At 41.6% G+C, this 23,489-nt stretch overlaps 1 protein-coding gene across 2 annotated transcripts in view; it reads left to right on the plus strand.

Annotated features, from left to right (window-relative positions):
* The window catches only part of FTO (FTO alpha-ketoglutarate dependent dioxygenase), a 434,084-nt gene extending 412,469 nt beyond the window's left edge, over positions 1 to 21,615 (plus strand). Inside the window, exon 8 of one of the 2 annotated variants that reach the window (XM_077132460.1) lies at positions 19,199 to 21,615. In XM_077132460.1, the coding sequence (XP_076988575.1) occupies positions 19,199 to 19,352 (154 nt within the window). In that variant the 3' untranslated portion in view covers positions 19,353 to 21,615. The remainder of the gene's footprint in view (positions 1 to 19,198) is intronic. The other variant, XM_077132458.1, reaches the window with a different exon arrangement.
* Positions 21,616 to 23,489: the final 1,874 nt, after the last annotated feature.

The following is a 23,489-nucleotide window of genomic DNA, read 5'->3' on the forward strand; positions in this document are numbered from 1 at the left end:
TCTCTCAGCTGAAAAGGCACATAGCAACCTGTTAGCTTTCTCTCTTCATTTCATAAGGCTGCCATGGGGTATTTTCCTTCTGCTCTGAAGGTCTCTGGCTGCGTGGACTCCATTGCTTGTGGTGGCTCTAAAGCTTTTTCTGAATTTAAGAGTCCTCTAAAAGGGTCCTAGTAAGCAACCCCACCTTGAATGGGTGGAGACACCTCCATGGAAACCATCTAATCAAAGGTTACCACCCACAGTTGTGTGGGTCACATCTCCATCGAAACAATAAAAAAAGATACCACTCAGCAATATTGGATGAGGATTAAAGGACTTGGCTTTTCTGGGGTATACAACAGATTCAAACTGGCACAGGTTCCTAGGCCAAATAAGTCCTGAAACCCAGAGGGTCTAGCCTCTCCAGAATATCAACTACTTCCATCCCCCATCCCATTTTATCGATGGCCCTTTCCAACATGAAAAGGTTAGAATAGGCATAGCCTAAATACCCCTAAAGATTGGGAGAAAGATCAAAGGAGAAGGTAGAGATATTAAAGAGAAGATATGATTTAACAAATGAGTATGACTGCTGAATCATATTGATATTTCTTTTAGTCTCCAGTGTCTTGGAGCAGCTAGAAGGAAAGACCTAAAATTGTGGAACTGTAACCCATACCAAACTCTAAAATCTATTCTAAACTAATTGTTGTAGTGTGCTGTGATATTTACTGCTTTTGGTATATACGTTATTTTTCACAATAACAAATTAATTTTTTTTAAAAATGGACCAAGCAACTGTGGTATATACATACGATGGAATATTGCACAGCTGCAGGAAGGCGTGAAGTCATGATACATGCAATGATGTGAATGAACCTTGAGGACATGTTGAATGAAATAAGCCAGAAACAAAAAGACAAATGTTGTATGGTCTCACTAATACTAACTAACTATAGTGAGAAAACCCTGAGAGGTAAACTCGAGAGATTATCAGAGGATAGAAAGAGGGCAGAGATTGGACAATCAATGTTTAAGGAATGCAGAATAAGGTTGATTGTAAGTGTTTGGAAATGGATAGCACAATATTGTGTGATGGTAGCACAATACTGTAAGTGTAATTAACAAAGCTGAGTGTGAGTATGGTTGAAAGAGAAAGGCTAGGGTCATGTATGTTACCAGAAGGAAAACTAGAGGGTAAAACTAGGACTGCATAACTTAGTGAAATATAATGATGGTGGCTAGTTGTACAAACATAAGAAAAGTTCTTACATGAACTCAAACAAATGTACGTCACTATTACAAAATGTTAATAATAATAGGTATATGGGGAAAATACAGTTAATGCAAACTAAGGTCTATAGTTAGTAGTAACATTGTAATATTCTTTCATCAATTGTAACAAAAGCACTGCAGTAAAGCTATCGGTCAATAGTAGACAGATGTAAGGGGTATGGAATTTTTCAGAAGAAATGAGAATGTTCTCATATTGACATTGATGGTGAAAGCATAACTATGTGATTATACCATGATTGTATACTTAGGATGGATTGAATGGTGTGTGAATAAAACTGCCTAAAAAAAATAGGGAGGATAAAGGGTATGGAATGTTTTGGGTTTTCTTTTTCTGGAGTAATGAAAATTTTCTAAAATTGATCATGGTGATTAATGTACAACTACAAGATGATACTGTGAGCCATTGATTATATATTTCGGATGGAATGTATGGTGTGTAAATATATCTCAGTAAAATTGCATTTTCATAAATGAGCCAAAGATTTGAATAGACATTTCCTCAAAGAAGATTCAAATGGCCAGAAAGTATATTTAAAAATGCTCAATGACATTAGCCACTAGAGAAAAACAAATTAGACCTACAGTGAGATTCATTTCATACCCACTAGGATTACTGTAAAAAAAATCACTGAAAATAATAAGCATCAGCAAGGATATGGAGAAATACGAACTCTCATATATTGTTGGTTGGAATGTAAAATGGTGCAACCACCGGAGAAAACAGTTTGGTGGTTCCTCAGAAAGTTAAACATACCATGACCATATGAGCCAGCAGTCCCACTTCTAGGTATTTACCCCAAAGAATTGAAAGCAGTGACTTGGACAGATATTTGTACAGCATTGTTCATTGCAGCATTATTCTCAATAGACAAATGGTGGAAGCATCCCAAGTGTTCCTCAGGAGATGAAGAGATAAACAAAATGGGGTCTATCCATACAATGGAATATTCTTCAACCATTAAAAGATGTGAAGTGCTGGTACATGGTACAGCATGAATGAACCTTGAAGACAACATGTTAAGTGAAATAAGCCAGATACAAAAGGACAAATATTGTATTATTTCTCTTATATGAAATACTTAGAATAAGCAAATTCTTAAAGGGAGAAAGCAGAACAGTGATTACCAGGTGTGGGGAGAGGGAGCAATGGGAAGTTATTGCCCAATGAGTGTGAGTTTTTGTTTGACATGATGAAAGTAGTCTGGAAATAGATATTGGTGAAAGTTACATAATTTGTCACTGTATGTAATATCAAAGAATTATCTACTTAAAATGGTTAAGATGATTTTTGTTATGCATAGTTTACCAATATGCTATGTACATTTTACTAATATAAATGTATATGTAAATCATATCCATAGAATTATTTTTATGTTATGTGTATTTTATCAATATAAATGTTTTAATTAATGGAGCCAGCAATGGAATTTAAGCATCCTATCCTATAAGATGTTATAAAGGAATCCAGTGAAGGAATAACAATACTAAAAGCACTTTTGGTTATCCATTGCTACATAACAAATTACCACAACATGTAATGGCTTAAAACCACCATAATTTGTTATTCCTCACACAGGGCTTTGGCCTTCTGCAGGCTGACGAGGGCTCATGTGGCTCTTTGGTTCTTCCGCTTGGACTCACAGTGAGTCTTTTCTGGGACAATAGTCAGGTAGCAGGTGGGCCAGAAAGGCTGGGTCCTGCCGGGACCCTGGGCCTGTCTGCATGTGGGTGGTCCCAGGGCCTTTCCCTCTCCAAATGGCCTTTGCATGTGGTCTCTTCATCAAAGTATCCGGACTTATTACATGGCAGCTCCTGATTCCCAAAGAGCACTAAAGCAGAAAATGCCAGCCTTTTTAAAGAAGTGGCCCAGTGTCACTTCTGCTGTTGAAATTTGTTGTTTAAAGTAAGTCACAGGGAGAGCCAGCCCTGACTCCAGTGTGAATGCCAGAAGCATGATCCTTCGGAGGCCATTTGGAGGCTCCTTACCACGAACACTATTTGCAGGTGTATGGAATAAGGGAGAGCTAAAGCTTCATGTAGCATTGCAGAAAGCCCACAGATAATGTCTAAATTTGGTAGCTCAAGAAATAGCATTATACATATATTAGAGATATAGAAGATAAGCACCAAAAGAAACAACTCTCCGGTGTGGGAGACTTGCTTTTCAAGTCTTCTTCTGTATCAATAGGTCAGAACTATGTATGTACATTGTTTCAGTAACATTATAAGGTAGTGGTGTGAAGTATGGGCTTGGGCCACACTTCTGCATTCAGTACTTGGCCAGGTCACTGTCAAACTGTGTGACCTTGGGCAAATTACACAACCACTCGGTGTCTCAGTTTTCCAGATGTAAGATGGAACTAATAATCCTACCAGCCTCATAGGGTTATTGGGATTACATGAAGTAAATGTGTAAAGCACTTAGTTTGCCATCTGATACACAGTAGCTCCTCAAAAAATAGTACCTATTTACAATTATAACATTAAAAAAAAAAAGCACACAATAAGCTAAGAATCCCAAGTCCTGGATTCTAGTCCTGACTCTGCCTCAAAACGTGTTGAGCAAGTCCTTAAACCTCACCTTTAAACTGAGGGGGTGTGAGATAAGATTATCTCAGAAGAGTAGAGATTCTGTCAAATTTGAAGTCTGGAGAGCTAGCCATGGCTGTCAGAAATTACATGGCTGAAAAATGAGACTCCCATCCCTAATTTTAGAAGAGAGCTTCAGATTCTTTGCCATTTAACCTGTTCCTTCATCCTTGCAGTATTCCCACCACGGAGGAATAACTCCCAGGCTCGCTTGCTGCCTGCCCAAAGACCTTTCTCCTGGGAAAGAACTTTATAAATCCTTTTAAGTTAGTGAGCATAACTCCCAGGTGCTTACGTGAGACCAACTGGAAAAGGGAATTAACTTTCCAACCAGTTAAATTGCTTCTGGCCTAAAGTTGCTGTCCTCCTGAACGAATCTCTCCCAGAAGACTGTACACATGGTCAACACTTGGTGAAATGGTAAAGAGGGTAGAATTAGGCTTTGAAGACCCTGCCTCTTCCCCTAACTCCAGGGAATGCACAGCTCACATGCTCCTCCATCGCAGCAGGAAGCTGCATGAGCTGAGAGATGACTTACAATATTATCCTCCTTAGGAGTAGTTGCATTTTTAAATGCCTCTCCTTCCTTTTCCCCCATATGCTTGAGAAAATAAATTAATGTGGGACTCTCCAGCATTGATGGAAGGCAGAGCAAGAACATTTCACAGAGAACACCGTCAGGGTATCTCTCCAGTCACATTTCATAGGCTACTGCCGAGGGCACTTATACACGCAATGCTGGCGTGTAACTTGCTGGTACCTTTGGGCACTGGGACCTTTGTGAGCCTATCTCCAGCTAGAAGGAGCAATTTAAATTAGGAGCAGCAAGTTTCCCCAGGTCTTGCAGTCTCGCCTGAGCTAACCTATTAGCTAGAACTGCAGAGAAGGCATAATGGACCCTCAGTAAGATATTCCATGCCACCTCCCAGGTGGCCTTGACTGCAGAACTGTTCTTCCAAAAAGTGTAAATTCTAACTTAGCAGTCTGCTGAGAAACCTGGCTCCCTGGCAGGCCAGGCGTAGGGGCAGGAGGTTACAGCAGCTAATCAAGTCCTTGCTGTGCCATCCTGACTCACTGCTGAGCCCTGGCCCGTTCCCAGCTGACCCCGCTCCTGTAATGCTCAGTGAGGAGGCAAACCTCTCCATTAATCGGCCTGTTTGCAGGAGCTGGAAAGGTGACTTGTAACAGGCGTCTTGTTCCTAGGCTCCTCTATAATGACATTCTGCACAAGCAGATGTCATCCTTTGATTCCTTATGACCTTCTGAGTTTTGGCAAATGAGAAAGCGCCTGGGATCCCCAGTGAGGGCCTAAAGGTGTCTTTCCTGCAAAGAGCCACAAGTCTCATCCTCCACCCCACCCTAGCCAAGCACGAGCAAGGATGCAGCCTTGCTTGTTTCCCCTATTGGAAAAAGCCTTCTTCCCAGAGGCAGGGGGCTTTGTGATGAGCTGGCCAATACCGTTCCACATTTGAGCATTTACCAGACATGACACCCCGTCTCGATTGTCTCAGCTTGACAGATGAGAAAATGCTGCTTAAGTATCCTTCCCAAGGTCACCATACAAGCAAACAGTGGTTTGCTGGGAGAATGAGATCACCCCAGACAGAGGAGAAACCACAGACTTGAGCTTTGCACTAGCCGGTTGGACCAGGGAGTACGAAACTGTAGGAAATAGATAGTGGCTTGTCTCTCTGCTTACTTCCTCCTCCAAGATGCCCAGTGAGGAAGTTGTGGTTGTGATGATTAATTAATAAATCCACCCAGTTAACCTGAGGTTTGGAGGCTACACTGCAAGCCTAAGGCAATCTCTTTGCAATTCTTCACCCCTCCTTCCCCTGGCTCTGTGAGCTCTGTGTGATGGCAGCGGTGCCAGCAGCACAGCCGAAACTTCTGCTGGAGGGTTGCAGAATTTGGTCTGTTGTCTATTGAAGCACAATTTTTAAAAACTTCTTTCAAACTAAGTCATTTTAGAAGCAAAGCCAGCTCTGGCTCAGAAGACCTGTTCAGTCTTCCGTGGCTCTCAGCATATAGGATTACCCTCCTTCCTTAGCCTGAATCCCCAGCTCCAAGAAGAAAAACAGCATAAATTGGATGTGAATTGAGTTCTGCAGATATGTATCAGGTGGACTTGGGTATACAAGGAGGCTCTGGCGTTATTTCTTCTTTTCTAGTGCAAAGGGGAACAAGGCATGAAAGGCCTACGAACAATCAGGTTTAGAGCCCTCTCTCCCTCCCAGCCTCAGAAGGGGCCTATCCTACCTGCCTCGGAAGTCTTAAGGAAGAATAGTTTGCTTCATCAACAGAATGCTGCGTGTAGGTTGAGCATAGACGTTTACTCTCGTGAAATGACCAGTTCCTAAAGAGATCTAGAGGCTTTCTGCAGAGTGCTGTGATGTAGAGCATATCACTTCCCTGTTTAAACCCCTCCAGTAGTTGTCCATCTCAGAAAAAGATTCTGGTTCCCCTTTCAGCCTCTTCCCCTCCTCCCCTCCTCTTGCCAGAGTGACCTCTTTGCTGTCCCTTGAACACACCTAATCCACTCTCACCTAAAATGACTGTGCTCTTCCACCAAGTGTATGCTTTCCACAACCACCAGCCCTCAAAGACCCTCCCCTGCCTCTCCGTTCACTCTTTTATTCATTTCCACATTTGATTTGCTCAAACGCATTTATCTCAAGCAGAGATTCTTTCCTTGCTTACATCTTGTGGCAGAGCATGCTGATTTCTCATCCAGCCCCCATTATTTCCTCCTTCCTTAGAATAGGAAAAAAAGTGACTCTCAGCATGGAATCTCAGTTTTGATGGGGGAAAGAAAGGATGCAGTGCTTTCAGCCAAAACCTTATACTTCCCAGACTCCTTTGCTACCCAGTGAGAAATGAGTGAAAATGTGCTCTCCTTAGAAAGAAGACAGATGGCTGGTGAGGACATTTTTTACCCATCTCCCCTTTCTCCTGCTCCCTGCCTAGGACTCAGATATGATGGCAGTGGCATCCTGGACCATGTGGTGACCTCAGGGATGGAAGCCACCTGCTAAGAATGAGAGAGTCAAAAGTAGATGGAGCAGCCTGCATCCCTGATATCCATGGAGTACTTTCACTGACCTCCTCAGACTTCTTTGATATGAGAGAAAAAGAAACTCCTGTCTTCTTTAACTCCTGATGTTTCTAGTCCCTGTTGTTAGCAGCTGAATGCAATTTATAACTGAGACACATATTTATTGTCATTCTTCCTCCACCAGAATGTAAACTCCCCAAAACCTGGACTGTGTCTACCCAGTTCACTGCCGTATCTCTAGATCTTGGTTGTAGTAGATTGAATTATATGCCTTGACAAAAATACGTTCATCTTAATCTGTGTCCCTGTATATGTGAATTCATTGTACATGGGACCTTTTGAAGATGTTCTTTTTGTTTAAGGTGGCTCAAGTGAATCAGGGTGAGTCTTACTCTATATTAATGGAGGCCTTATACAGAGAAGAAACTGGAAGCCAAACGTCAGAGAAGGCCACAGGGAAAAGCTAAAAATCAGTGGAAATTGGAAGAGCAGACTCAAGGAAAGAAACCATGTGACAGGAGGCAGAGATGCAAGCCAAGGAACCTTCAAGGAATGCAGTAAGCCATTACCAGAAGGCTTCAGACATTGGGGAGAAAGCATAACCTTGCTGACCCCTTGATTTTTAATGTCCAGTCTTCAAAACCGTGAGCCAGTAAATTCCTGTTAAGCCAATCCACTGTGTTTTATTTGTTATAACAGCCTGGCAAACTAAGACACTGGTACCTAGTAAACATTTGTTGAATGAATGAAAACTAAAAGCTTATAATAAAACTCCTCCTGCCCAAATCCTGGAGTTTTGTCAGTAGGCAGACACTTAGTAAGCTACATTGAGTGATCTGGTATCCTTTTTCATCAAATCCAGTAGCATACATAATTTATGTGGGCAAAAAACTATTATAATTTGCTGTAAATAACTGCAGAAATATTGTCATTCACTTCCTAGGAGTATAAGATGCTGATATACTTTGAATTTAAGACTAGGGGATGTCTGACATCTTTAGAGTTCAAGGGTCTTGTTTTAGCCTAGCAACCTTGATGGTACAATTGCTTGGGTTTCCTCCCTTTCTATAGAGCTACACAGAAATATAATTCTGTTCCAATCTTAAAACATCCATAGGCAATCAGAGCAGTTTATTATCTCTAATGTTAGAATGAAATGGCAGCTTAAAGAATCCATGGATTCTTTGGAATAGAGGCATAAAGTGTAGTTTGTGTATCATGTGTTACATCTTAGGAAATTAAAACTTGTCTGCAAAAGTAGCTTCTGAATCAAAGTAACAGTGACTAGTTATGCATCCAGTTCTACCAACAGATGGAGTGTAGTTTGGAAGAAAAGTCCTGGACTGGCATGACCTGGGTGCCAGCCCCAGCTATGTGGCTCCCTAGCCACATGACTTGGAACAAGTTACCTAACCTGTATTGAGCCTTAGTTTCTTCATCTTCAAAACCAAGATAACACCTAATAGTATGGATCAGATGAGATAAAGCATGTGTAGATAAACTTTAATGTTTTTATATAAAATCCCAATTTTTTAGAGATGAGAAGAAACTTAGCAGTTGCCTACCCCAACCCTTCATTTACAGATCTGGATTATTGGTCCCTAGAAAGTCAAAGTCTTACACAAGATCACAGGTAAGGTAGTGGCAGAGCTGGATTTTGCATTTCCAGATCAATATTCTTCCTGCAATACCATACTGCTTGTCAATGGGTATATTAGTCAGGGTTCTCCAGGGAAATGGAACTGACAGGATTTAGATAAATATGTGTAAATATGAGATTTATTATAGGTATTGGCTCATGCAACTATAGGGATTAGCAAGTCTTAGATCTTTAGAGTAGGCTTCCAGTTGGGAAGACCAACAAAGATTTCAATGAATTCCCTGGGAGAAGCTGGCTGGATGAAATAGAGATGGAAATTCTTCTTTCCAACTGTTGAAATCATCAGTTTTCCGTTTAAGGCCTTCATCTGACTGGATGAGACTTCTCTCATTGCTTAAAGCAATCTCCTTTGCTGATTGTAGGTGTAATAGGCCATGGATGCAACCAACTGCCTTATTATTTAAATCCATGAAATATCCTTACAGTAACTGTCAGGCCAGTGCTGGCTTGACCAAACACCTGAACACCATCTAGCCAAGTCCACATTAAAACCATCACGGTGGCAATGATGGCATTATTCCTTCTTTGATTTATAATTTTACTTGTCATTATTATTAAATTGTTATATAGCAGAGAAATCGGGACCTTTTGACGATGTTATTTTAATTTAACTTGTGGCCCTTCCATCTGAAGGAGGTACAGCCTGGGTGAAAGGTAATTTCAGTCACCTAGGTATTTCACAATATTTGTTGTGGTTATTGTGTGCCACACTCTGATCTACACTTTGAGGATAAAGCAACGAGCAAAACAGACATCCCTGCTTTGTGGGAGCTTATACACCCACACATCAAATGGTATCGAGTGCTATGGATAAAATATGGCAGGGGAGGAGAATGTGGGTTACAAGAGCAGGGGGTGGAGTGATGCTGCTATTTTAAGTAGAGTGCTCAGGAGGTCTCAGTGATTGGTTTAGGCAGTGACCTTAAGGAGAGGGAGAGCAGACCATGTGGATATCTTTGGGAGAGGATTTCCAAGGTAGTAGGAGCAGCAGTTATTAATACCTGACAGTGTTCTTGACCTGATCAAGGAAGAGCAAATAAGCCAATATGATTGGACCACTAGGAACGATGGGATGGGGAGAAGAGAGGGTCAAAGAATCAAGGGTAGGGAAGGGAGAGATCATGTAAGACCATTGTAAGGATTTTGATTTTTCACTTAGCTTTTAAATTAGTGCAAAGATCAAATTCATCAGAAGACTGATAAATTGGCATTTTCATTTTGACCCACCACTCTCTCTCTAATGTGAATTTGGACTGCCTCACAGTAATGGTATTGGATGCCACTAAGTTTTCTGTCTTAAGTGCTCTTGATCTGTTTGTGAATATCCTGGAAAAAAAAAGAAGGAGAAACAAGGGCCCAGTAGCCTCATGTTCTGAATAAGGTTAAAATAAACTTGGGAGATGTTTCTCAGCATCCAAAAACCAATTAAGCATGTTACAAGGAAGTATTTCTAAAAACAGCAGTACAGTGGAAATAGACTGACAGGTGAGCAGATGGGGAACCATCAACTTAAATTTATTTCACAGCTTACAACTCAAATGAGCATTCCAAAGTCAGAACAGCTGGACTTTTATTCTGTAAGCCATTGTCCTTTGCTTGGCTCATCTCTCAGGAGTATGAGTGGATTATGCTCCAATGGCAGTCTGTCTGTCAGTCTTTGACTTTGCAGGGGAAAATCCTCTGTAGAAAATGTGCTCTTTGTATAAATCAGAGTCCTCTGTAATGTCTGCTCCTTCCACGGTTATGAAGTTTCAAGGGTCCAATAATCAATAATGTTAGCCTTTTAGCTCTTATTTTCATAACTGTATTCATTACTTATGTGACTGCTATTATCTGATTCTGAGTAAGTGGGATTTAACCAAATAGTCACAAAAGAAAAATCTTCAGATATGCAAGATTTTTTTTTAAGTGTTACAGTACATCTAAAAATCACAGCACCCCTGAATTTCTGATTGTAAGTTATTCTGGAGTTTTCCTGAGGCTTGAAACTGTCCCATGCAAACTTTATTTAAGTTTCAAGCAAGATGGAAACATGAAATTTAGAAAGGATTATCTTGTGTCAACCATGGTCCTTTGTGGGGTACTGCGCTGACAGAGGACAGCAGAGAGACCATATTCGATAGCTGAAAGGCGGGCTCGATACTGCCCAGTGGGGATTTTGTTCCAGTAATTGCATCAAATTGGACCTTCTGCCATGTTGAAGATATAGCATTCATATCACTCATTAAGTCACACGCCTGTATGCTTTCCCTCCCAATGGCAGTCACTGGCAGAATATATTTTCTTCCAAAGTGTTTGTTTTCATTGTTGCCCTTTAAAAATAATGACTTCTTTCTCTTCCCTTGCAAGGAAAGTTACTCTAGACTGCTTTGAAATTGTATATCTTTTGTTGAGCACATTTCTGCAGTAGTTCCATGGCTTTGTGTGCTGGGGAACCCAACCCGGCCTCTCTTAAAGCTTCTAACCAAGCTGCCTCAGACTTGATACATATAATCGTCCAGCCCATTTGACCTTTATATTGTTACCCTTGGCCAGGTGGAAGTCATGCAAGTTTCAGGTGACCCTATCATGTGACCAGAGATCAAAGGTCAGCAGCTCCTAAATGTTCAGCTGTCAAGGTAGACCATTCATCACTATCATTATGTAACTGACAAGCCGACAAATGAATCTGGGGATAAAATTGTTCTCAACCCTCTCTACCTCCTGGGTTTACACCCCAGTGGTGGGCCAAGCAGTCTCACATATTAAGTGGTTCCAGGGGTCTGCCAGACTCCCTGAAATATGGGAAAGGAATCCGGGAAGCCTTTCTATGTCCTGGGCCCTGGGAATCACCAATTGTCTGCTTAGGGGACAAAGTTACAAGTCTTAAAAAAAAAACAAAAAAAACCGACTTTGAGTCCACTTTCCTCTGAAATGGAGATGAATCTAATGTTAGTTCTTTATGAACCCAGAGACACCCATGTGCCTTCCTAACTCTACTCCATTCCACCTCCAGTATCTTTGCAGTCCTATATTGCAGGTTAACCTGGCCTGATTTTAAGATTCTAAGTGCCAGGGGTACTTATGAAAATTAAGAATCCCATAGCCTTCCTCTAGAGATTCTTCTGATTTGGGGTGAGGTGGTTTGGGAAACTTTTTAATAAGAGCCAAAAATGATTTCCTTTGATATCTGTGTTTTGAAGTAGTGCAAAGAGCTTGTGATTTAGAGTCAGACAATTTTGGCTTCAAATTCTTATTTGGCTGTGAAGTCTTGGACAAAGTAGTTAATCTGTGAGTCTGTGAGTCTCAGTTTCCTCATCTGTTAAATGGGAATGAAAATAGTACTTTCCTCCTAGGATTGTTTTGAGGATAAATATTCAAACAGACAATGTCTACGGTACCTGGTGCTCATTTTTAATATTTGCTGTTATTGTTTTTATTATAAGCGCTATTCCTTCGGTCTGCAAGGAGATATCATTGGAGAAGCATTGGCATGAGATAGAATTTCTTTATAGTATCTCCCATATCAACAAAACCTCTAAAAAACTTAGGAAGACTGTTTTCACAGGGTTGGGGGTGAGGGAATACTGTGAGGATTATATGATATAATCTTGTGGTTTGGGAAGAAGCCTTGGAAACAACAACTACTAGCAATAAAATGAAAAAAGCACAGCATTGTCCTGGGCCCCTAAAGAAAAAATAGAGATGGCTTTGAACCATTTCACCACCTGAACTCCTGAACTGTCCCTAACCTTTAGGCCAGCAAGAGGTTCTTGCCTCCCTTATCTCCTCATCCTCTGATTTCCTGGAGGTATTATTTGAGCCTCTTCATCCCTTGGCCCAGGGTCTTCTTTCCTTTGGGGAAGCCTTTGCCACAGGCAGCAGCGCTCTTAGCAGTGACTTAGAATGGGAAGAAGCCCTGGTGCCCTAAGCCAAGAGAAAGGGGAAACCCTTATCAAAGGAAATTCCTTCTTGGGGTCCCAAGGTGGAGCACCAAATGGCTTTTTCTCAATTAAAAAAACAACAACAAAAAAAAAACACCTAGTACTCATGGCTATTGGGCTATAAAGTTAGTCTTATCAATGTTGTATTTCAGCGACATTATAGGTAATATAGGTGTTGAGGGGAGGAATTGGAAACCAGGAAAGCCATTGTTTATATGGAAAATGCCATTTCAGTTCCAAGCAGGCATGGTGAATGTAAGCTGGGCACTGCTAATACTATTCCTGAGCATATAGAATTGTCCCACATTTAGGACCAGAAATACGCTGGTGGTTTGGCCAAGATCTAGCTGTGTTATCCATGCCAACTGCCATAACAGCTTTTGCTAAATGGTGGTATATCCACATGGCTTAGTGATATCCTCTTGGTGTTCAGAAGCATTTTGGGATATATTTGGTATTCAAAGCATTTTAAAAGCACCTCAGCAGAGCATCTTGTAGTTGGTTTCTCTTTTCTCCTCTGAAGTGTGGCACCCCATAGTAGCCACAACTAGAAGCTAAGTCAAGCCCAGCTTCTCATGTGTCCATGGTTGAAAAATACTACTTGCTAAAGATGTATACTGACCTGAGGGGGAAAAGCTGACCCATAGACGCAAGTTTGGCTTTTCCTCACATGCACATGTGTTTATTTTACTGATCTGGAAATACTAACCTGCGGTACAGAGGTGTAAAATGTTAAAAGTGCTTCAAACAGAAAGTGAGCCCATCCTTGCTTGGACTCAAAGCTTAGGAATTGATTTGGCTTAGAAGTAGCAAGTTATGCATGTTTAGCAAGTGGATTTTTACAAAACCATCTTTGTCAAAGTAGATCATTATGATAGATGCAAGCATGATGGGTTGCCTGTTTGTTTGCATGGCTGTCCGTGGTGCCGTGATGACAGTAACAAAAAGTCCAAGAAGACAAGTTATGAATTTATTAACTCATTCTTATCTTTTCAGAGGATTTAGTGTCGAGAGTAAGATCCGTAATAAAGTAGCTTGCATACCCTTCTCACCACAAATTAAAGCAGTTATTTAAAGGCAGAGCAGAGCAAGATCATAAAAACAATACAGTGGAGTGACCTCTTACGTAAGGTTAGATTTTAAATATAGTGTTTAAGATAAAAATCATGTAAAGTCAAAATTGTGCACAAAATCCCTTAAATTGTACCTAAAGTCCTGCCAGGGCTTTAGAAACCATGTTTTATGAAAAATCCTTATCTTTAAATACTGAAATCACTCTCTGTATGGCAAGGTGCTTGGAATCTCATGAACTCTGGAGACTGAGACTAATAGAGAACACTGTAGTCCCATATTGGTCCCAAGCTCCCTCCAAAGTATAAGCCCTACTTCCCCCATCTCTCCAGGTTATTGTCAAAATCAAATGAAACAATGCTGTGTATTGAAACACACTTAATACAATACACTTCAACAGTGTTTAAGAATGTAATTGTCATTTTAATCATGAGTTGCTCTCTTCTTTTCCATTAAAGAATCTTCCTTTCAGGCGTTCATTTTTCTTGTTTCTTCAATTCCCTATGTTTGATAATATTTCTCCATCAAGTTCTGGGTTTGTGTGTGTGTGTGTGTGTGTGTGTGTGTGTTTAAGCTTGCTTGTTCCAATCCTAAATTTTTAAGCAGAAAACATTTTTCCTGACTTTTTTCTATCATTTCATCCGGAGTAATGGAAATGTTACCTGTCCTGCCTTATTTGTTGCAAAATTTAGGAACAAGGAAGGGACCGTATATGTTTTCTTAAAATCAATGGCCGGCACATTACTGTAAAACCTATTGATTAAAAACACAAAGTATAATGTTAGTCATTTAGTCTGTGAAGTGATGCAATAAGGGAAGAAATTTATCCTTTGACTTTTGCATTAACCTTTTATTGACTGCTTGCATACCCATAATTAACACACACTTTAGCTAAAGTGGTTAATTTTAGCATGGCAACCAGTGTTCACTAATGTAGCTGCAACCCTGACCATCCCAATGTAAGTGCAGCCCTGGGGGAAATGTGGTGGGGGGAGGGGCTGTCTGAGTTACACCTGCGGGGGCACTCTGGATAATCTACTGACCAGCCAGCCAGCATGACACCTTGCATTTGCTTCCTGTTATGTCACCAGGTCATTCAGGGAGGACCTCTCTTTCATAGAAAAGAGTTTAGGGGGTGGTTTATAAAGTCCTTAGAATCTAAATGACATGAATTTGGGAGGGAAAAGAGATGAAGTCTGTACTATTTTCCTTTGCTCCCCTTGAAACGCTTCATGGAAGAGGCAGTATTTTTTTAGTAGATCTAAGTTTATTTGCCAACACAAGAAGCACTAAAGATAGGAATTTTCTATAGGATGGAATAAAGAGGACAAGGCCAAAAGGGAAAACTATAACTTTCTTATGGTTTAGCTGGGTTCAGTGGGAGTTTTGAGTGGTCTGCTATCCCTGGGAAGCCTAACTTTAGGGGAATTGTTTTTACTATCTTTAGAAAATCATCCAACTCTGGCCATTAAAACTGGTTTATTTTCATGCAGAGGCCAGTATGGATGACATCTAGTGCTCCCTGGTCATCTGGGTAGAAATTTATCCAAAGTCAAAATATTATTTGAACGAAAAACAAAGGCCAGTCGTTTCATACTTTTTTACCCAAATAGTCTCTGCACATACTACACTGTTCAGCAGCAACGTCTCAGTTTGGAGAAAGTGACTGCCATCAACAGTCACTTGGCAGTCAGGGCATTGGCAACAGATGTTGTAAAAGATGGGAAGTACCCAGAGATGGAAGGCATTACCAGCTTATCAGCCAGGGTACTTTGGGTTGCAAGTGACAGTAAAACCTAACAAACAATAAAGGCTCATGACACTCCAATAGTGTAAGTGTGGTTAGCATCAAGTGAGGCTTGATCCAACTGCTCAGACAGTACCACCCAAGACCTAGATCCATGTTTCATGGTAGTAACAAAATGACTGTGTTAAGTCCAGGTTGCACATCCTTGAATCTGTGCACAGACTAGGAGAGAAGGTCTTTAGCTCCTAAAGTAGTCCTCCAGTTTACTCTCTCTCTGTGTCTGTTGCCCAAAGTTGGGTTATGGACCTCCTTCTAAACCACTCCGTGTGATGGGGAGAATGGGATCTGCTGTTTAACTTAAGCCAGTCAAGGCTCTCTGCTGGCTGTAAAGGTGGCGTTCATCCCACCAATCCTCCAGGGCTAGGCATCTGGAAGGGATAGATACCCCATAGGAAAGTTAGAACCCTATGGGTGGAGAAGGTGGAAGTGGATACAAGACAACAAACGTCTATCTCACTCATACATTTAGGAAATGTACTCCTAACACAGTTCTTAAGATTGCTTGGGGCCCCATTATTTTGTAAGGAACTACAAAGTGTGTATGCTAAGAAAAAAGACAACCTTGTTTCCTCTAAAGGCCAAGTCAATCTTTAGAAAATCCAACAACAGTGCCTCTTATTAATTCTAGATCTCCAGGAACAACTGCTGAGTCTTTCTGAATCTGAGCATTTTAGTGTGTCACTGGAAAGTGGTAACAGCTTGAATATGTAAGCCTTGGCAACTTGGAATGACACATTGTTTTAGAATTTAGCCACAGATTCAGTTTGATTCAAACCAGGAAGAACTGCTCTTTGTGTCTCCTGAACTTCTAAAAAGAGCCACTCCAGAGGCCACCCACCCCATCACTGGGAGGAAAGGGTATTGCCACATAGCACTCTTTTTTGCATCTCTTACCTGTCATTGGTGGTAGCAGCAGTAGTAGTAGAAGTAGCAATGGTGATAATAATATTTAATATTTATTAAGTGCTTACCAAGCTTAACATTGCTAAGTAGTTGACATGTACTCATTCATTTAATGTTCACATCAACCCCATAAGACTATTATTATTATCGTCTCCACTTGACAGACAAGAAACAGGCTCAGTGAGGTTGAGTGCACAACATGCCCAAGAGACATACATAGCACACAATCTTAACCACCGTGCTGCAGTATCCTTACTTCCCCATCTTAGGGGAAATAAGGAAATTGAGACAAAAGAAAAACAGGATGAATGATCTGAGCCAGAGAAATTGAAACCCAGAGGGGGACATAGTTTCAAGTACTGCTCAACTTTTTTTCAATTTCTCTGCCTGATATGATGCTGAATCAGAAATATTATATTTGAGTTGGAGGTGGCTGTTCTTTTTCATAAGTAAAAATTTACAGCCTACACACACACACACACACACACACACACACACACACAGGTACAAACAAAGAGCCCTCTGCTGGGCCTTATCACTATCATTTGGAAATCGGGGCAAGGACCAATGGCTATTAAAGAAAGAGTTTTAAATGGATCTTGAAGGTTCCTGAAGGTTCCCAGCAGAAGGTTCCCCTCCTGGCCTAGATGGAATGGGCAGACAGACGCACCTCCTGGCCTGTCAGGGTCTGCATGAAAGGGTAGTTCCACACCAGCCGGTCCTGTGATGAGAAGAATCATGGCAGAAAGCCACGGAGCAGCCTGGCCAAAAGAAAAGCCAGTGGGTTTCAGAAGCTTGTTCTACACATCATAAGCAAACCTCTGCAGAAGGTCTTCAATATTTTTAATACTTTCTCAAAATGAGGAGGCAAAACCCATTTGACAGGTGAAAAAGCATCTCTATTGACTTTTTACAAACCATATGATATTCTAGGTGGATCGACACTTATCTTAGCCCTTTAATCTGCCAAGCTGGATAATGTGTGCACAGATAATTTATCCACTATGAGATTGAAATGCTCAATTTGGAATAACTTTCCCTACCTAGTAAATTGAGCATTACTCTATGACTCTGAGGCAGAGAGAAAGCACAATTTAAAAAGCTTGGCAGAGTTCCTTTGTAATTAGTCTCCGCTTCCCTTGAATATTAATTTCCTCCTCATTCCTCTCATGTGATTTAGAGACTGTCTCTGGACCAGGGATACACCCTGAGAACCACGCCAGCAAGCAGCATCGTCTCAAACACCTATTATTAAGTAGTCTTCAGAATGCATCCTCTGTTCTTCAGTGCACTGTGTGGCTTATCAGGGCAAACAGTTTAATATTTATGCTAAGAGGATTGTCAAAAGCAGCTTCTGTTGCTTTAATTCTTGTTTTAAATAAATAATGAGAACATTTAAACACATTACTCTTCTTGGGGCCCCAAGGTCAGCTAATCTTATTATTTATGAAGTGATGTGCTACCTAATAGTACTTAGTGCATGTTAACAGACGCTATTATCAGGGTCTGATGCAGCGAGCTGAAGATATATTGGGATGTTATGTGTAATGTACGATGGATTGAGTGCACAGGATGCCGGTGTAGCAATTAACCACGCACGCAAATAGGTGTAAAGTTGAAGTATGTTTTCCCACGGGGATCCCCTTACCATTAATAATTCCCCAGAGAAGAAAATGCCTTTCAGTTAGGAACCTTCTCTACAATCAAGCTTGGAAATGGGACCGGGACATTCCATTCTTTGATCTCGTCATAATCAGTCCTACACAGTCAAGAGACTAACATTGAGTTTGACTGCTTGATTGATTTAGAGAAAGATTCAGAGAAGGCAGGGTATGTGCATGTGTGTGTGTGTGTTGGGGTGACAGGGTTGGAGGGGAACCTGTGTAACTCTTCCAGATGTTCTCATAGTATTTCTTTTGGGTGAACATATTTTCTTTGCCATGTTAGTAAAGAGATGGTTCATTCCTTATTGTAATTTGTGTTGCCTGCTCCCTGATCCTCATTTTTCAGATAAATAAAGCTAAAGCCATTGAGCTTTCCCAAACTAATTTTAAATAAGCTAGTCTTTCTGAGAGATAGCTGTCTGCCAAGGTGTGATGACGCTGGTCCAACTTTTCTCTTCCAAAGCCATAATTTAGTTGCATATGATAATTAATTTCTCTACTATTGATGAATAATCCATTTAATAAAAACTGTGATTTAAGGGTTTTCCTTAGGGACTAACTCTTGCTACCTTCTTAATTTAATTTCGTGGAAGTTTCCTCCACCTATTCATCAGTGGAAATGATCATTAACCTCTATTTGCATATATCCTTATAAATCGGTCTCTCCTTGGAGTGCCTTTCTCTGAGCAAAGCAGGCTGGGACACTTGCAAATCTCCAGGCTCTCCAAAGTCAATCCAGGTCTGTAATATTGTTTAATCTATTCTTGGATGTTTTAATGCAGCAAATTCAATTTAATCTTTCCCAGTAATCTAGTAATACATCGAAATCCCACAAACATTTAAATCTGATAATGGCTTAATCACACACTTTAAATAACAGTTGAGATAATGAAAAAATAATTCACCATTTTAAAGGCAGAGTAACTGAATTTCCCTGATGATTGGCTTCTAAGAAGCCACTGGAGATAATACAAATCTGAAAATTGAAACAAAAAAGAAGTTGCAGCGCCATAAGGAACTTCCTTCTTATGAACATTTGCTTTCTGCTCTACAAACTCATTCTTCCCCATCCCTACTGCCCCCCACTACCACCTCCCCACCCCCACCTACACCCCCACCGCCACCGCCGCCGCCACCGATTGATTTTGGAGCATTTGCTAGCATTGCTCCAAGTTTCTGATGCCTTTGTGTCTTCTAAGGATTTCCTCTTAGAAGGAAATTGAGATTAATTGCCTTTTCTTACTTTTCCAGGTGCCAGTCTCGAATTGCCCGAACTTTGCCCATGGATCAGAAGCCCGAATGTCGGCCATATTGGGAAAAGGTTGATCCTTCCATGCCTCTGCCATTTGATCTCACAGACATCGTTTCAGAACTTAAAGGTCAGCTTTTGGAAGGAAAACCCTAGAATAAGCACACATCTTAAGTGGAGGAGGAAAAGATATTTGGAAGGAAAACCCTAGAATGAGCACACATCTTAAGTGAAGGAGGAAAAGATATTTTTGGCTACTCTCCTCCAATTTTGTCATAGGCTTGGGCAATTGTGTTGTGGGTAGACTTCTTTTGGCCATTAGATTGTAGAACCTGGATCCTGTAGTTGGGAAAAGCCAGGAAAGGGAGCCTGTGAATATTAAAAAGTTTCAGAATGAGATACTGTTATAGTCTGATTTGGGATTAAACAAGAACTCCTAAACACACACACACACACACACACACACACACACACAAAACTCTTTGCTATTTGGACTTTTAACGTGAGGCTCCTCACCCACAAGGGCCAAAGGAGGCTAGAGGGTGAAAAACTAACCTGCTCTACTCCTCCCCAATTTTTTTAAAGACACTAGATTGGACCCAGACATCTGGGGAAGATAGAATTTAGAGGTATTAATCCCAGCTTTTCATTATCACTTCCAATATGTGTTATCCAATATGCTAGCCCAATACTTCATGTGGCTACTTACATTTAGATTTAATTTTACTGAAAAATTCAGTCCCTCCCTTACACTAGCCATGTTTCAAGTGCTCGAGTCACATGTGACTAGTGATACTGTTTTGGTCAGAACAGGTATAAAACGTTTCCAGATTACAGAAAGTCCTCTTATATCACGCTGCTATAAATCGGAGTTTGAGAGCAGGAGAGTCCCTTTTCCAATTCCCTTTAGCTGCTGTCCTCATAAGAGGAAAGAATTAAAAGAGAAATGACTCATTGAAGAGTAGCCTTCTTCTCTAAGACACACCTAAGTAAAAACCTGAGTTATGAGCCGAGGATGGTGAGGTGTTAAAAATTAAAATAAATTAACATTCTTTCGTAGGAAATTTCCCTGATCTAATGAAAGAAATACCAGCCCTTTTTACATTGCTTCATGGATTTAGGTCTGTCCTAATGGGAATTCTAAAGGCCCCAACTCACACAGTGAGGATTAACTGAGTTAATTTGGCTATAGACTTAGAACAATTTCTGGCATATAGTTAATTACCCAATAAATAGTGGTAGTATTATATCATCCAAAAGCTAACCTGGATGCAGATGTTTCCGTCTCTCTTGCTTGATCCCTGCACCAGCTTTGTCTTATGCTGCCAGTAATACATCTCTCCCTTCCTGCCTGGCTCCTGCCCTTTGGTGTCCCTAGAAGTCACGAGAATAGTTAGCTCCTCTCCCCAACCCATTGCCTTCTCTTGTAGTTGTTCACAGTAGTTTAGAAGCTGAAGAGCTTTTGCCCATTGGGCAACACAATGAAAATGAAACCCCTTCTTCTGTTGGGGTCTCATCGGTTCAAGGTCCAATCCACTCCTGCAAGTTAGTAACCTGAGAAGTCATACCGCGCAGGGCGGCCACGGTTTTCATCATCTCAAGACTCAGATAATTCAAACCTTGGATTAATTTCCTGATGTCTTTGAGCCTCAGTTTCCTCCTCAGTAGGAGAGAGATGAAACGCTTCCTCATGGAATTGTCACAGACCAGGCACCCCTTGGGCCACTGAGCCCAGGGTTTTCTTTAGCCTTCTCAGTGGTCTTTCCTGTTGATATTTCATTAGGTGTCAAGATTTTTTAATTGGAAGATTTTACATAAAATGAAATGTCACCTAAAATTAAAATCCAGAACATGGGGTAGGTCTAAGGCCTCCACCTGGGCAGGGCAGCGAGCTAAGGTATATGCTGCTCTGAGGTGGGGCGTGACCCCTTCCGCAGTTTGCCGTGGTCCCCTTCACTCCCCATTGTCTTCATTGTAAACTTGCTGTCTTTCACCCCTTGTGTCATTGCTCTCTAAACCCATTTGCTTGCACCCTTATAGTAAAAATAAATAATTATGTTTAATGCTCACCCTAGTATATGCGTATAATCGTTGAACTATATCGTGAACTGCTTGTAATAATATGGCATGTATATCATAAAACATTCGTAAACAATAAAAATATTAAAAGGATGAGATTAGAGGCAAAAAGAGGCTCTGATATTTTCTTCCGGCTTCCAGTGCATTGGCCTGCTTCACTGGCCAGGGTGGGGTCCAGGCATGGGCATTTTTCAAGTTTCCCAGGGGATGTCAGGTGATGGCTGGCCAGAGTTGGAGGAATCACCGTCTGAAGTGAATCCACAGGTGAGATCAGATTTTCTCAGAAGAAAGGATGACGTTCCGTGAGTTTGGGCTTTGTGTGTTTGAGGATTAAATATGATCTTCTGGGAGGTGGGTATGAGGAGAGGAGGCAAGAGATGTTTAAAAGGGAGTCCAGTGGGGGCACTGATAATCAACTCATTTCCTGCAGAAACAGAAAGAGCAGGCTATTTCTTCCAGTGAGCTGGTGAAGGGTTTTCATGGGCCCTCTGTGTGTGAATTGAGAGCAGAGCAGCCTTGGCCCTGGGATCACCTGGAGGCAGTAGTCCCCACCTGGGCCCAGCTAACTTGAAACAAGTAAGACTTTTAGGAGACCCCTCAGTGTAAGGTGCTGCTGACTTTCCCTCTATCACTCCCTCCCACAGACCTTTCCTGAATGCCTACCTCAGCTAGCAGCATGGTGAGCCCTGCAGCTAAGGACAAATCTGTGCCTTCAAGTGGCACAGGCAGGTGGATGCCCAAGGGCCTTCTCTGTGCCAGTCCGTCCAGCTGCCAGGGACATGCAGTGACCAAAATAGGAACTTCTTGTGTAGAGGGAAAATGGACTCCAAATAAAGAACGAGATCCTTTCAGTTTGCTGGAAGGGCTAGGAAGGGAACCAACTGGGTGATTGGATGGAACAGAACTGGAATCTGCCAATGGGCCTAGGAGGGGAGAAGGGAGAACTCTCCAGGCAAAGGAAGCAGTTGCCGGTACAAAGGCCCTGAGGCACAGAGTGGGATGTCAGTGAAGAAAAAGGGCGGTGGCAGAGACAGCAAAGTAGAATGTGGGGGAGATGCAGCTGGAGAGGTGGCATGGCCATTTAAGTTTTATTTCAAATGCCCTGAGAAAAACTGAAGGGTTTTAGTTAGGGAGGGGTGGAAGGAACATTGTGTGGTATGGTACTTGTAGGTTTTATGGTCTCTCTGGCTCCTATATGGATTCTCATGGGCCCAGTCAAAAAGAATGGCTTTCTCATTGGGAATTTCCCACATCACAGATGGGGAAGACGTGCTGCTAACCCCTCCAGTCCCACTGGGTGGTCGCCGGGTCCTGTTTGCAGAGTTTGCCCTCTCTGGCACCTGAACCGCAGCAGCCTTCATTTCTCTTGCATCCTCCAGCAGCCTCCAACCCAGGAGAGTTTGCTAGACATAAAAGAAAAGAGCAGGGTTATGGCAAACCTTGTGACACCATTTTCGTAATAAGCTTCTAAATCCATCACTAACATCCCAGGGAAGGTCCTTTTAAATACAACTTTTTTTTTCTGCTCTAGTTAAGGCTGATTTTACCACTGGGCAAATTGCACACATTTGGATCCATGCCACACTAAATACTGTTTATTTTGGAGATCAGTCAGTAGCAAGCGCATGGAAGACAAGGGGATTCTGATTTGAAAGGGCAATTCTCATCCAAATAGATTCAGATGGAGAGAAGCAGTGTGGATTAAAATGCGCCGAAGTGGTAATGCCGTTTATCCAGCTCGCCTTTGTTACTTCGTGATTAAATGGCATTTTTAATTAAGTTTCATTGGGAGCCATAGGTATCGCAGTGGTGAAATCAATTTGACAACCATAAAGAGGGAGGGAAGGCACAGGAGCGTCATAGCAATTGTGGCTGTAGGGAAAGCCGGGCAGCTTTAAGATTATGGGGTGGGGAATGAAGAGAGAGAGAACTGGCAAATAACGACTTCGTGCAAGACAACAGGGCACCGATGGCTGCTGCTGTGTTAGGGAGGTAGGTTTCAGTAGTTGTTGAGAAAAGGTTCTTTAGCTCATCTGAGAGACTGATACATTCTGAGAACTCCAGGAGAGTGTCTCTTGCTAGCAAGGAGAAAGCATGAGAGCTGTCCTCCCCCCCCGCCCCACAGGCCTCCTGTTGCAGCCTGGGAAGACCCGACTGCTTTCCACCTGGCTCCCAAGCAATGCCTCCCCCACCCACTGGTCCCCATTCTCACAG

Source organism: Tamandua tetradactyla, chromosome 16 (genome assembly GCF_023851605.1).
Source record: "Tamandua tetradactyla isolate mTamTet1 chromosome 16, mTamTet1.pri, whole genome shotgun sequence".
NCBI classification, from domain to species: Eukaryota; Metazoa; Chordata; class Mammalia; order Pilosa; family Myrmecophagidae; genus Tamandua; species Tamandua tetradactyla.